This window comes from Etheostoma spectabile, unplaced genomic scaffold (assembly GCF_008692095.1).
Source record: "Etheostoma spectabile isolate EspeVRDwgs_2016 unplaced genomic scaffold, UIUC_Espe_1.0 scaffold00018250, whole genome shotgun sequence".
NCBI classification, from domain to species: Eukaryota; Metazoa; Chordata; class Actinopteri; order Perciformes; family Percidae; genus Etheostoma; species Etheostoma spectabile.
In genome coordinates, this window is record NW_022604179.1 from 770,222 (window position 1) to 785,647 (window position 15,426).

The window sequence follows — 15,426 nt, forward strand, 5'->3', positions numbered from 1 at the left end:
GCTTGTGTGAGCCCTGCCATGTTTTGGGAATCCAGTCATAACATAACCTGCATAGCACATGAGTTAGGATGGTGTTTCTATGGCACCAAGAGATTTACTAGACTGCACGGTCTATGTTTTGATGACAATATTTCCAACACCCCTGGTAGATTTTTACACATGCCCTAAGTTGTCCAGGTCATTTCTATGGGTGTTTAGATTGTCCAATGTGCTTATTGTCATCGGACATTTTCATGTCAGTAAGGTAGACTACACTGAAATGGACCAGAACACCCTGTTGCTCATTGAAACATTTTACAGACCAAACCATTCCTTAAGCTCACAGTCACAGTTAAGGGATAGATCACTCTGACATTTCCACAGTAACATTTATACACACCTTATTTAAATATTTGTCTAAGAAAAATGGTATGCAGTTGGGTGCACCCGTTTTATTTCTATGGGTGCAACCAATTAATTTATTAGAGCTGTAAATGTTTTTTTTGTTGTTGTAGAGTTCCCTTAAAGTGAAAATGTATGCTTATTGCAATTTGCTTTGAATGGGGCTGTGTCTACATGCACTTACTGCATCTTGCACAGATGTTTGTATGTTTTTAATCTGTAACCAACGTTCCTAAATATTTTAGCCTGACCAGAAGAATAGCAAATAAACTCAGAATAGTACTTCTTGTGCTTCTATTGCTAGTGCATACAAACAGTAACTTAAACTGTATGTGCATACTGAGCTCTCTAGCCCTGCCTTTTGGCAAAGTGTGCGTAATCAACACTGCAGCAATAACACTCAAATTATTCTTCTAACAATTCTTGCTTGTCTTTGATTTCAATATTAAATGTTTTATTATGTTTTGGTAATTCTTAGGCACTTTGTACACCTGGTTTATATAAAAGTGCAACCAAAAGTTTTACTTTTTAGCAACGTTTTCACTCATGTAAACAGTTCTGCCACGTTCCCATCATGTATGCTAGAGAGTTCTAAACATTTCAGTGTGATTTTGCTTCAGTGTTCAGCTTCAAGAAACATATTAGAGAAAATCAGATATAGACATAAGTTTGCATGCCCAGAACATTGTGTATACAAGTTTAATATTTTGAAAAAACTTTACTACAGAATTTAAATACAATATTCTGAAAAATAAAATAAAAACAAGGCTCTACCATGAGAGTGTCTACATTACAACATGGAAACTGTCCAAACAACAGGTAACACCTGTTACTAGCTTTTGCCAGGATTTAGCTGTAGTCTGTTTAAAATTGTCATTTCAGGTTAACAAGGCGGTTTGTCTGAGTCGTGGTAGCGCTACTGCACTTCATGGGACTGGTAACCGCTGTTGGACAGAAAAGCACTGACTGCATCCATTTGCCTGCCAATATGTCCTGTTTGGTCACTCTTCTGCTGGATGGCTGACATTTACTGCGGTGTCATCTTGGCTGCTTCAGCTTTTATAAGTGAGATGAGTTCCAGGTTAATGAGGAACACAAAGCGAAGACCTGCAATCTAAAGATTTGGATACAGCATGTTAGGGCTTTGTCTCACTTTGTACCACTCAAATATATCATGGTTGTTCAATTTAAATGCTAAACAACTTGTTTGACACTCTCCACACACCTCCACCACTGAGTTGTTGTTAAGTTTCCACTTGTTGCCCGACAGGACTGGTCTGCCATCAATGTAGATGGGTCGTCTGCCCTCATTGGCGATGAAGAAGTCTCCATTATTCTTCAGTTTAATAATTCCTGTAGACATTAATATGATTAGTCATGGTAGTTTGGTTACTTTCAGCAACATCAGAGGGGATCGATCTCTGCCAGTTGAAAGATTACTTCGTTTTAACATAAAAATAAATCGAGAAAATCAACACAGGTATAAAATCAACTGTTGACTCAAAAACTAAAGCTTTAGTGCATTACTTCTTTATATTAATGAACGTTTGTTACATTCAAGCCATTGCCAAATTAGTTGATATAAAGCTAATTAAGACTATCAGCTCCACACAACTCTCTGTATTTCTCAGTATGGCTATGTTTAGAAATGGTTGTTGTCCAGCGACTTTCGCACACAGAAATCCAAGTGAAGATAATTACTTCTTCAGAAAAGTCCATGTTTTTTTAATCCTCTGTGTCCTCCTTGGCTGCTAGCAACTGTGTGGAGGAGGGGTGGGGGTGCTTGCAACTGTATTCCTAGCTTTCTAGCATGCATGTCTTTATGGTGGGAAGAAACCGGAGCACCCAGGGGAAACCCACGCAAACACGGGGAGAACATGCAAACGCCACACAGAAAGGCCCAGAACGACCTGGAAGAAACTGAGACACCGTGCTGCCGGTGGCTCAGTTTTATTGTGTGGTCGGCACACAATAAAAGTGTGCCGACGGGAACGCGGTGAAGAATTAACCAAGCTCCTGGAAAGTACTACACCCAGGCCAGCGCCCTTTAAAAGGAACTATATCAGGATAAAAATATTGACCTTGGTTCCTCTGGTTAAAAACACAATCTGGGTTCTTGCAGTTGAGATAAGCTATATTTTGTGTTTCAGAAGCAATATCAAAGCGTACTTTACACCCAAGCCTGGATAACTCAAATGTCACATATTCATGTTCAGTGCACATCTTAGCCAAACTCACTTTCAAAAATATAACGATCAACATTAAATAGGCTAAATAATCTCAACATCAAAAAATGTAACATTAATAAATAAGTAAAAGTAGTTGCTTCAAAACCTTAAATTGTGAGGAATGTTTTACTGATTTCTGTCTTTTAAAAACATTGTTTTGCATTTACCAGTGTTACGTTACAGTGTACAAGTTTATTCACCTTGTTTTCTTGATATTTTCCAGGCAGGTCCTTCTAGTGACAGATCTACATCTATCGGTTTGTCCTTGGTTGCCCTGCCCAACGTAATCTGTGTGAACATAAATAAATAAGATCATTATCATCATAGTGAAAATACATCTCAGACATTCTCTCCTTCCATTTTCTTGTCACAAAGAAGATACCTCTACATTTCGTCTCTTTAACAACTGTTTCTGAAAGATGGCTTACCTCTCGCGATCTCATGAGGTAGCGTACCATTCTTCCTCGTAACGCTGCCAGTGTCTGGTTGTCAAAATCAGGCATGCTCATCCCTGATGACACACACAGACACAAAATAGTTTCACTAAACTGGATTCCTCAAAACAAATATATCTTTGAAAAGGCATCTGCTCGCTTACATACCCGTAATACTGTCCACGAGGACCTGCCAACGAGGCAACTCCTGCTCCAACTGTCTGATCTCTCTTTTTTGGTGACGATCGGAAATCATCAGCTCTGAATTTAAAGACAAAGGGTAAGAACGCTTGTGTAAACAACATCAAGATGATCAAAGATTTAATTGATACTGTGCAAGATGAATCGCATTGAACTTTCTTCCTTATCCAATTTCTCACCATGTTCCAACACCTCATCTCTACTCTCCCTGTTTGAAAGGAAATGCAGGAAAATGGATCAGCGTTGAAAATTCATCGACGTATAATACTTAAGTGAGAAAATAATAAAATACTTTCTTAACAGTGACACAAACATGACATACATGACACAAATACTGCAAAAATGAAAGACTATCTTACTTTAACTTTACATCATCAACCATCTGCTCAGCATCAGAGAAGTTGAGGACCTGGTCACCTTTAGGAAGAGGCTGGACTGCAGCACGCAATCAAAGCCAACAAGACAATTACATACAGAAATGTTACACTCATCACTTTAAAGTAAACAACACCCGGGGTTTTCTTATATTCCACACTAAAAAAGGCTCACACTAAAGTTTTTACTTCGTATGAATATTCAAAAAGGGTAGGGTCTTTATTGTCGATCCAGATTTGCATTCATCATTTCAGAGAGGCCTAGTACATTTTTTCATTAATGTGCTAAATAAGTGTAATACAACCAAGAGGTAAATGAAAAATATTTGGTGAATTAAATAAAAGATTATCAGGGAAGTAATAGTGGACATTCACTGCAGTTCTATCATTAGGCATGTTACACCAAAAATAACATTTAACAATTTTGAGCTCCATGCCAGTTGTGTCATCTCCGGTCTAAGATTTGTTCTATATTTTAAATCGAAAAATATAACATATTGCAGTTTCCTTGGAAGAAACTTAGTTTTATTCACAATTTGATGTGCATTGGAGTACAAGAGGCAGTTTTTTTTCAGTTTGCCAAAATAAAACAAAATACATATTAAAATGCTTGTAAGTTTAATTGGTATAATTGTGTAAGTAACTCAACTTACCGCTCTGGTCATCCAGTAGGTAATACTGCTTCAGTAGCTGCCAGTGTACCAGCAAGCTCTTGGGGGTGCGAGATGGGTGAAAGACACCAGGGTGTTTGCTCAGAAGCTCCTGGAACATGTCCAGTTTGGGTTGACTAGTCTGTTCAGTGACAAATGTAACACAAAACCGCTTGTGAATGCAGCAGTCAAATGTATACATTTAAAAAGTATGCTTAAGTGAATACACAAAAACATGTTTAAAGTGATTATTATTAAAATTCTCAACCACTAGACTGGTAGCTTTAAGCCAAATAGACTGTTTGGTATTTTATGTTAGTTTTTCTTTACTACAACAGTGAAATGTTCCAAAAGTTCCAGTTTCACTTACTGAGCCAATCTTAGCCAGCAGTGCCTCCTCAACCTGACTGAAGAGAGCTTTGCTTTGGATTGCTGCAATGGCTTCTGGGTGAAGCTGACGCATGGCCTGCCATGCAAGCCTAAAAAGACAACAGAGAGAATGTTTTTACTTAAATGGGTAAATAACATAGAAAAACTTAAATAGACTTAGGTAGAATTTAAAGTAAAGCTGCTGCCGGGTAAGTCTTTTCTTACTTTGAGATGACAGGATCGTAGAGGAGAGCGTACCACCTCTCATTAATTTCCCGCAATGTAAAACGACAGCTGAACTTGACACCCAAATGAACAGAGGTTAGGTCTGTGGTCTAGAGACAAATACAGACTCATTAGAACAAAACTGACAAACTGAGTCATACAAGCTAGTCACATTCATTTCTAAGCATTATGCATTCTTTCAGACAATAATTTAACATTTTATACAACTCACCTGCAACACTGCATTTATAAGAAGCAGGTCATCAGTGGGTTTCCATCTTCCCAAGTCTTTAGTAATATGTAGAGGCTGCTTGCTTTTCTTTACTCTTTTGGTGATGGGCGCAGGGTTTACTAACATGGTGAGAGGCGGTGTGAGAGCATTTCCTGATTTTGTTACCTGACAGAGTTGCATAAAAAGGCACAAAAAATATCCATCAAAGCTGTGTAAGCTTATCATCTTTGCCATGACATCCTGTAAAGCTGCATAAACATGATCCACAATAAAACCATGAGGTAAAAAAAAGAGAGAGAGGCAAAGTACAGTGGAGGCAAATGTCATTATTGCTTCTGAAATTGGTTGTGCATTGAAAAGGTCAGCAGCAACAAGGTCAAAGTTGAAATTATTTGTAAATAAACTTTGAGCGCAGCGCTTGGCGGCAGTTCTAAGCACTGTAGGGAAATAAGGGTAGCACTCTGCCTAGTTGGGCGGCAACTGTCTCCGAAAAAGAATAGAACAGCCAACTTGACCAACTGCCACTTTGCTCATTTGAGAGCCATGATGTCTCTCTCTCATGGGTGGGCAAAATTCTCTGGGCGGGCAAAGCTGAGAAAGGGGAGGTAACCTTATCCCTTATGACCTCATAAGAAGCAAGATTCCAGATCGGCCCATCTGAGCTTTCATTTTCTCAAAAGGGAGAGCAGGATTCCCAGGGCTCAGTTTACACCTATCGCCACTTCTAGCCACTGGGGGACCATAGGCAGGCTGGGGGAACGCATATTAATGTTAAAAACCTCATAAAGTGACATTTTCATGCCATGGGACCTTTAAGAATGTGTGGGTTCTACGGTATTATGTACCTTCTTTTTCTCACTAGATGAAGGTTCACTCCCTGAACAGCGGACAGGCTCTATGACAGGAGGGCCTTTGACTCTACTGGACGACTTCACAAGACTGCTCTCCACCAATTCATCGTCAAATTTCTTCCTCTTTATTGACCTAAGGACAATGTGTAAAAATATACAAAAACATAAAGAGCAATTCTTTAAAGATTTGCAGATCCACCACAGAACAATATCAAACACTGGAAGCAGCATTAAACAAAACATCTATGCCCTTATGCAAACAATATACATTGATTATGTTAGTAAACAACTGGAATAATGCAGTATACAAGAATATAACTCCAACCTGGAGGAACTTCTGCGTTTGGGAACACCACTGCCAAACGCTTGTGTTGCCGTCCTTTTCACATCTTTCACTCCGAGTGACTCTTCGTCCTCTGACCGACTCTGTGCACCAGCTACTGCCATCGGTGCACCAACTGCAGGGTCACCTGTTTGCATCTGTTCAGCCACAACATGAAACACATCAGAAAATTACATGGTGAGACTAGACATCCTTAGGCTCAGGTCGGCTCCATAGAGTTGCAGTGTTACAATCCAACAATAATTTAATCTCTTCTAAAAGAGCAATAGGCTGTAAAGGTTGAGTTAATTCTGAGGTGAGCAGGAAGGACTATAGGAGCATCCCACTTTGACAAGCAGTTTTTTTATGGCGGGCTCTAATGGGTAATGTTACTCGGTATAATAATAATAAAATAAAAAATCTGACTTCACCCGTTTATATCAATTCAAGTTATTCCATGTAACAATTCAAATTAACACCCTAACGACAGTGCATGCCAGCATTATAGTGCAGCTTTAGGAAACATTCACGTCAACGTTATAACCACACAGATAACGAAAGTAATATATCCCCAATGTTACTTTAAAACTCTGTGTGAGACCAATTTTCAAGCAGCTGTGTTTTTGTTGATGGGAGTCTTAGCTAGCTATGCCTTTGTTTACATGCAATGTTAGCCATAGTGCCTCTTCTTTTGCGTTCAATGTAAAATATTTAGTATAAAATAATTAGCTGTGGCAACGAAGATAGCCCTTCCAGAAAATATTGCAGTACAGTATGTTTGGTTAGCCAACACAATTTGACTAAAAACACGGTCGTTTATATTGGCTAGTAACGTTAGCTACTACAATTCGCTTAGCTAACACAACGGTCCTACGATAGCTTGCTAGCTAACGTTAGTTTACGTTCATTAAAAAGCTAATACAACTAGCTACGCTGTTTTCTGACTCACCTTTCCTCGCTACTTTCCTTCGTGTGTGGCTGGTCCGTTAGCTGGAGTCTGTGTAGTCTATTTATGCCCCTTAAACACCTCGGTAGCTAGCTACATGGCTAACGGGCTAACTGGCTACATAAATTTGACGTATAAGCGGCCCTGCTAGTCTGCCTTCCTTCCTGCGAGGCGTTATCGCGGTTGGCAACGTTACGGCGCACTACTGCCTCCTTCTGGACTGGAGTGTAAATCTTGATTAATCTTTGTATATATACAGTACATATGTGCCGTATTGGCCTGGGTATTTTACACACATAAATGATTTACACGGGACCGATTCTGTGATCGAAACTTGTTAACTGACGTTAGCCTAAGTATTTTTTTTTGCATTTTGGGAATCTAACCAGTACACTGACTTATTTTTTATTTAAAACAACATTTTAATATGTTGCATATCCCTACTTCTAGCGTACTTCTACTAGTCGCAGTTGGCTACTAGAACTAATGGCCTAAGTTCAAAAGCCAGAAACTGTGAAGGCCAATCTTTACTTTATTTGAAGTGATTTTGAATTAATCTATATATGTGTAAATGTCCATAAAAACTATTAACATATCAATGTAAAACATATTTAATCAACTCTCTGTCTTGTCTTACTTTCCAATATTCCAAGAACCATCACCTTCCTGAAAACCATGGGGACACTACAGGGAATAGTAGGCTTCCTTTAAATGCATGTGTTTGGGATTAGTCATACTTTATTGCATGTTATAGTACACAAAAAACAGCTCAGTGGTTTCTTTTCCTTTTCACAACAGGAGTCCTAAACCTTTCCAGTGTAGGCATTCTGTATTTTTGATGCCCTTGCAGGTTTTCCCAGTATAGAGTAACAAAATCAGCATTTCTCTCTAATCTCTAGTGGTGTTACTCCCAAGATCCATTATTCCCACAGTCAAATATTGGCCTTTAGCTTCAAAGTCCTCAAACATCTAGTAAGTGTAGTACGTACATCTAATAAACGTGCAATAAAAAATGTGAAAATACTGTAAATACAGTTTACTATTTATTTATTCTGTTTAATGATATTTATTATTGTGTGTTTATTTGTTTTTTCAAATTTTTTTCTTATCCCTTGCTGCTGTAACAGTGTGAATTTCCCCATTGTGGGATTAAGGATTTTGACTTGATATATATAGAGCATATATATAGCCCAATATATATTATAACATAATTTGGATTGTAGTTTTCAGAGCTGATGTAACATTTTGAATGCTAATTAACAGGATTTTTGTATTGTGATTTACATTTGGATGTTTAGTTTTAGGTTGAACATCGTTTGGCACTCCATCTGCCGTGGAGTGATTTGGTCCAAATTATTGACCCACAGCTGCTGCATAAAGCACACACTACACACTCCACGTGGTCAAGACAGACTTTAATTCTCTGTGTTTTATTTCTTAGAAATTTCTGCCTACGTGCCAGGTGACTGTTCACCATCAAAACACGTCTGATTGGTTAGACTTAAATCTGATGCAGCTGATAGTGTCAGAGCTTGAAGCAAATGCTGCATTGATATACCCTGATTCTGATTGGTTTGGCCAAATAAAATCAACAAATAAGTCCAACTTGAAATCTTTTAATAATATTTACAGTAACATTTTTAAATGTGCTAAATTAGAATAAATACAGAGTTCAGGTACTGAAGCCTATTACATTTGCAAAATGGTGCTATATCACTCATGGTAGGTTCAAAAATGTTAAAAAACACATACAGTTGCATTGTGTGGCACTGTTGAATTGTGGTATGTATACATTTACAGTACATTCTAAAGACCATACAGACAAAGCCTGAGTGCAGAGTGGCCTACGTTTGGGATTTAAACAGAGGCACCATGCTTAGGGTTTCAATTTCAACAGCTGCCATTCCTTTTTAAAAAGGTGCCTGTCACTAAAAGTTTAACATAAGCACCTTAAAAATACACATTGAACATCATATCTACACAAAACTCTCACGTTAGCTCAATAAGAGCTGAAGAAATAGCATTCCATGTGCCAGTCTGAGACTCTTCTTGAATAATTTACGTCACACTGTCTATCTCAGAGAAACACTCTTGAAATGAATGTTTGCACGACCAGGACACATATAGACGCATATAGTTAAGAGTCAAAATTAGATTTAGGAAGGGGTTACTTGGAAGTCAACAATCAGCTTCAAATATGTTCCCAGAAATGCAAGATGGTTTGACTCACTTTAAGGCTAAAGTCTGAAGATTGTCTACAAAAACATACTGAAGGAGATCTCTGGTTTCCTCATAGCCTCTGCAAATAAGTGCTTCATGGGGATTTTATAACCCCACAGTATTTAATTTGGAGTAACACGGCTCCCAGTGGAAAGCCCCAGTGATGAGCTGTCACTGCTCATCCTTCATTTATTTGTCCTTCTCCACACGTCAGCCTCCACGCACCACGTTACAGATACATGTCGTGTCAAAGGTTTGCATGCAAGAGGCTGTGATAACTAGCGCTCTCTACTGCGAAAAGACTCACATACTCGTTCATGTAACCGATCAGCTCAGGAGAGTGGGTCATCGTTCAATAAACTGGAGGCTAATGACATTTTCAGGAACCAGAAGCGTCCGTGTCATGGATTTCACGGAAATCCCTTCAGGGTCCGGTTTCACATCAAACTCTATGAGGATCTAGTGTGAACAGAGAATACAGATTTACTCTAGGGTGACTGCTCATCATGTGCTCAGTGTTGGTTAGTGACTCTTGACTGAAATCCCTGGATTAAGTATTGAAATCAATTCATTTTGAACTGGATTTGCACAACAGCCTAAAACCCCTAAGTTTCTTTCATTATTCCGAGAAAAAATGCTGCAAGAGGATTTGGCTGAAACACTGCCGTTTAATTGGAAACAATCTAAATCACTTGCTAAATAATTCAAATAATCTGTGTACATGCAGCATGTAGCAAAATGTGTTACAGTGTCTTGAGACAAATACATGTTGTATGTCATATGTGATTTATGTATACATGGTACATGAAACATTTTTGAATGACTGACTAGTTTAAAACTGTTTAAAAGCTGTTCTGATTTTCAACAGATAATTAACAATTCAAATACTGCAAAATATACGCATTTCTATTTCTACACAGTAACGGTTTTCATCACAGCAACCAGCAAAAACGTCCAACCAACTCACCCTTGAAAGAGCAAGGTAGAGCTCCAGCTCGGCAATACGACGACCTATGCAGCTGCGTTTTCCCACCCCAAAGGGTACAGAGGCATACGGGTGGTGAGTGTGGTCCTTGGTCAACCATCGATGGGGCTGGAATTCATCTGGATTTTCAAACACCGCTGGATCCCGTGATGTTGCAAAGTGGCACAGGGTAATTAAAGTCTGGATGGAAAGATTTTACTGTCAGATATGTGTAACATTCACATTTAGCCCAGTACAAAGGGCTGCTTACAGTGTGACTACAGATTTAAATGAAAGATTGAAGGATTTCAAATTGTACTAATTTCCTCAACAAACTCACATTTTTAGGGATGAGGTAGCCTCCAACCTGGATGTCTCTCTCTGTAATCACTCTTGCATTGGCAGGAATAACGGGGTACAACCTGGGGGAAAAAAAGTTTAATAATGTAAGCCCAATGAAACTTACAGTCTGAAAATTTGGTCTTTAGGAAATTAACTCAAATCCTTTCAGTTATACCGAAGTACTTCTTTGACTGTGGCCTTCAGGAGAGGCATGCGGGCCACATCAGCGGCCTCCGGTACGCTTCGGCCCTCCAGCACTCTCAACACCTCATCTCGGAGCAATGCCTGCACCTTGGGGTGGCGGGACAGCTCGTACAACGACCAGGACATGGTGCTGGAGATCTGAAAAGACAGGTAGAGTGCAGGGGGAGAGGTTATTAAATATGGGAGAACTTGATGCAGAATCCAACAAAGGAGGTGACAGAGTTATCATGCTTACTGTGTCGACTCCAGCAAGAAGCAGCTCTGTGACGTTGCTGTAGACAGTCTTCATGGGCAGCCCGGTCCGCGACAGGAAGTATGTCAGATAACGGCCCTCCACCTTCATTCCACGGGCAATTTTTTCCGCCTCGGCCGTCAGACGCTGATCAATGTGGCCTTTTGCTACAAGCACAGAGATTAGAGGCCATTATGACAGTGAAGGTGCAGTATGTAATGTAGATGCTAAGACACAGCAAGCTCTGAGCTATCTGGTGTGATTTTTAGTATCCTTCTTAATAAGTACCAAAAGCCATGCATTAATTGCACAGTGATTACTGTATAAACTAGACTTTCTCATAAACTTGCCATCTGTTTTCCTACAGTAATTTGGAGAAAGCAACTAGGCAATAAGGTTTATTATGACCACAGTTTAACCATCGTGACTGATGTTCAAGGCGTCAGCGCAGACAATCTTGTAGTGCGTGAGGGTTAAGGACTTTAATCGCCTGCTTCCTGATCCAGTTTGAGTGATTATTTTAAACAGGTTTGATTCAGATCTAGATGAGTCTTAATGTACTTGAAGAGTGAGTGACACAATAACCCAGTTTCTTATATACCCAGCCATAATGGCAATAATGTAATAATAGTAATAATAATAATAGTCATAATGTGGAAAGCCATAGAGCATGTATGTTTTGGTTTCATGTTCTAATGAAGAGGTTGTGTAGGGTCTGCTAGATGTCCCTCATACATCTTTTTAAAAAAATTATTCTGTTTTCTGTTTTCATTATATCTTCCAATTTTTGAATAATACAATCTTATACATAGAGTCATCACTATCAGAGTTGATATTTCCAATTACTGGTAGGCATAAATATTGCTACCATTTCCCATGCCAACACTGAACGCAAATGATTAAAAGAAATGACCAACCAAAGTCAAACATGTAGTCCCAGCACTGACAGAAGATGTTCCAGGGTTTAGGAAACAGCTGGTGCAACCACTTTGGCATGGCCATGGTAAGGAGCGTCATTACAAACATGGTGTTGATCGACTGGATGAAACGCTCTGTCTCTTCTGGGACAACCTCATCCAGGCAACCGATTCTGGATTCAAACAACACTGAGGAAATTCCTGTGAAAGAAAAGAAAAGAAAAGAAAGGTAAATGAGGAGGCGAGAAAGACATGGGCTGACAGAAATGTACAGTAAACTCAGGCTGCACAGGGAGATGAAACCACATCCAAGGCTTTTTGAAAGTAGCATTTTACGTTTCAACCCCAGTTGGCCCGGCTTCCACTCAACACTACAATCATTTAGTTTGATGCAAAAGTAAATGTTTGAGAGCTGGGCTTGTGACCAAATAGTCACTGGATTTAAACTGTTTAGTTTGGGGGGAATCTGGTCATAGAAAAATAACTGTTGATGACACCTGAGGCAGGAAATGAGCAATGAGTTTAGCTGTACTCAATAGTCCGTGGTTAATCTGAGCTCGTATTAGGCCTAAATTAAGAAAAGTACACACTACAGTACTTAAGTACAATTATGAGGTACTTTACTTGAGTATTTCCAGTTTACTATATATTTCTACTCCACTTCATTTCAGAGACGTTTTACTGGGCTACATTCATCTGACAGATATGGTATTAAGCAGTTTCTAGAATATTATGCAGTGTTATAGGTTAACTACTCAAAAGTATGTAGTAAAGCAGTACAAATTAGCTCCATCTTGACAAACTACAACATTAAGTGCCACTTACTCAGTGATGCAATTTAATATATAAAATAATATAACACTCTGAAATAGGTTATTTTGCTTTTCTTTGTTATAACTTTGAATGCAGAACTCTTACTTGTAAATTAGTATTTTTGTATTGCAGAATATCTACTTTTACTTAAGTAAGGGATCTGAATACTTCTTCCACCACTGGAAAGGTGAGCTAAAGGTTGTTTAATGTAAATGTTAAAACTATTCGGGCACATCGGGCTTTGACATGTATGTATGTTTAAAATGTCAGTGGTATGACATTATACTGCTTCCTGCATGTGGCTGGCCCTAATCACCAATGTTTACACGGTGTAGTACACCCTGTAGTGATGCATGATGTCGCCATGCCTCGGACCTCATGAAACCTTACCCTCGAGGCCAAAGCGATAGAACTCGCTGGCGATGTCATTGACTAGGCCCTGAGAGCATCTGCGAAGGCGAAGTTTGGAAACGAGGTCGCCGACCACGCCATTCAGGGTTTTATCGTAAGCTTCAACTGCTTTTGGTCGCAGCATGTGCTTCCCCAAGAGACTTCTCACCGACTGCCACTCCTCCCCCTCACTAGGAACACACAGAGTAAAAAATAAACAAACACTTGTGTTAGCATAGCATCTGTTCACACAATTTAGCTGAACTAAATCAGTGTCAAGAGTATTTAACTACTTAATTGAAAAGGATTTTGTCCGTTATTTTTCATTCAGAATCAACAAAGAACTAGACATTGGTAACACAGTAAGAGGGTAAATAATTTAAAGTATTCTAAGTCTAACTTCTCAGTATCACACTAACGAAAAGGAAGTCTCAGAGTGATACTTACGATGTCAGGAGTCCATAGTGATGTCCTCGGAGTTTCCTGTAGTCCTTCCAGGAGGAAAGGTCAGAGCGCATGGGGTGCTGGCCCTCCTGCCTCAGTACCTGCTCAATCAGCGCAGGGTCAGCCACATGAACTGTCAGGATTGGACCAAAACTCGCTTTCCACATGGGTCCATACCGCTGCACTCCTTCCAGCTGGGACATTAGAAAGAGAGAGGTGACCTTGTAAAAACCCTGCAGGCTATGAAGTGATTGCCTTTGGATGCACTGTCCTGTAGTTTGAAGCTAGTGAGAAACAAAGATGCATGCAGGCTTTTCTAACCCACTAATGATTGGGTCATTTAACAGGCAGTTTGATCAGCCATATCTTCTTGGCAGTCATATTAACTTAGGCCATAGTGTCTCAAAGGGTTAATTTAGATTAAAGACCCCCCCTCCCCACTCAACAATATGTTTTGCTTATTTTTTACTTCACTTTGGGCTTTCTAGAGACACTACAAGGTTGTTTTGACATTCATCTGCTGAAGGGGAGGGTTATCTGTGCTGCCTTAAGTCTCTCTCTCTCTCTCTCTCTCTCTCTCTCTCTCTCTCTCTCTCTCTCTCTCTCTCTCTCTCTCTCTTTCATGCAACCACTAATATTCCATCAATCAAATGCATTAAAACTATCCTATTTGAACGTCCTGTGCACCAATATATATTATATATTGAAATATATATATATATATGTGTGTGGTATCATTTAGTTCACTATTTTGCAGCCTATAGCCTACTGACTAAATATTAAAAAGCAATTATAGTAATTATTCCCAATCCCTGTTGAACATCATCATGTTACCTGTAACTCGTGCAGCCGCGACAGGCCCCGTTTGGCGAACAAGTCCCAGGCGAAACTGGCGACCGACGGTCCGGGCATGTCGCCCAGAGTCTTCAGTGCCTGCTGCTTGGATGATGCGCCCTCAGCCCACCTCTCCATCCATTTGACCTGGGGGAAAGCGTTCCGGACAGATACTCGTAGAGCTTGTTGCAGCATCCTTCTCACACTGATCATGAAGCGGTGACCTGACGCGGCTTTCTTGGATGTCGGTGCTCATTTTGTTTTCCCAGGCTGGAGGCAGTATTTATAACGCGCGACCTGCTCCTCGAACCCGCGGAGATAAAGCTGTACATTTTTTTCAATCTGGGCCAATCATGGGTGTAAACGAGCTCTAGCCCCGCCCCCGCCTGGGGGAGACCTTTCTTTAACTGTCTATGGGTGAGACTGTGAAGGCGTGAGCTGAGAGGAAGGTGTGTCCAATCACAGGGCTGAGCTCAGACCATCCCAGAGACAGCACACGTGGAGGTCCTGGATAAATAATACATGACTTCTATATGACTTTTGAGGCTTATCTCCCCCACCCCCTGAGGCAGCACTTTGCTCTCTGATAGTCCAGCAGACAGACATGTTTCGAGTGATCACATATGTAGAAATGAGGTCTTGTGTGCTTAATAGACCATGTACCCCGCAGGGCCAGTGCTGTTATAGATCCAATTGATTTAGGTCGGGGCAAAACCTTAAGCAGAAACAGATGAATCAATAAGCACAACAATGTGCCCTAAATTACAATTTGTTCATTCTCAATCAATTACAAACAGGCGTAGGCTATCAAACAAGAAGAGGGCTTAAATGATATGGGGGCTTCAAGCGCAAC

The 15,426-nt window shown here is 39.9% G+C and overlaps 2 protein-coding genes across 4 annotated transcripts; both read right to left on the bottom strand.

Moving 5' to 3' along the window:
• Positions 1 to 1,064: 1,064 nt before the first annotated feature.
• Positions 1,065 to 7,421, bottom strand: LOC116679837 (microspherule protein 1). Its single transcript, XM_032509310.1, has 14 exons — positions 7,217 to 7,421; positions 6,271 to 6,425; positions 5,940 to 6,078; positions 5,095 to 5,259; positions 4,863 to 4,972; positions 4,639 to 4,747; positions 4,272 to 4,410; positions 3,604 to 3,679; positions 3,424 to 3,452; positions 3,212 to 3,304; positions 3,038 to 3,120; positions 2,810 to 2,897; positions 1,607 to 1,734; positions 1,065 to 1,495 (listed from the first exon to the last, which is right to left on the bottom strand). The coding sequence occupies exons 2-14, from the start codon at positions 6,423 to 6,425 to the stop codon at positions 1,409 to 1,411; spliced, it is 1,401 nt and encodes a 466-aa protein (XP_032365201.1). The 5' UTR covers positions 7,217 to 7,421; the 3' UTR covers positions 1,065 to 1,408.
• On the bottom strand, positions 6,260 to 14,894 carry LOC116679836 (25-hydroxyvitamin D-1 alpha hydroxylase, mitochondrial-like). Of its 3 annotated transcripts, XR_004329518.1 has the most exons (11): positions 14,574 to 14,893; positions 13,743 to 13,933; positions 13,296 to 13,486; positions 12,093 to 12,293; positions 11,179 to 11,342; positions 10,915 to 11,081; positions 10,738 to 10,819; positions 10,401 to 10,598; positions 9,713 to 9,892; positions 7,420 to 7,422; positions 6,260 to 6,270 (listed from the first exon to the last, which is right to left on the bottom strand). XR_004329518.1 is itself a non-coding variant. In XM_032509309.1 (9 exons), the coding sequence occupies exons 1-9, from the start codon at positions 14,784 to 14,786 to the stop codon at positions 9,779 to 9,781; spliced, it is 1,428 nt and encodes a 475-aa protein (XP_032365200.1). In that variant the 5' UTR covers positions 14,787 to 14,894; the 3' UTR covers positions 9,535 to 9,778. The 3 variants fall into 3 exon arrangements, 2 of the variants coding, with proteins under 2 accessions (XP_032365200.1, XP_032365199.1); XM_032509309.1 differs by lacking the exons at positions 6,260 to 6,270; positions 7,420 to 7,422 and having other exon boundaries at positions 9,535 to 9,892; positions 13,743 to 13,840; positions 14,574 to 14,894; XM_032509308.1 differs by lacking the exons at positions 6,260 to 6,270; positions 7,420 to 7,422 and having other exon boundaries at positions 9,535 to 9,892; positions 14,574 to 14,892.
• Between the last annotated feature and the right edge of the window lie 532 nt (positions 14,895 to 15,426).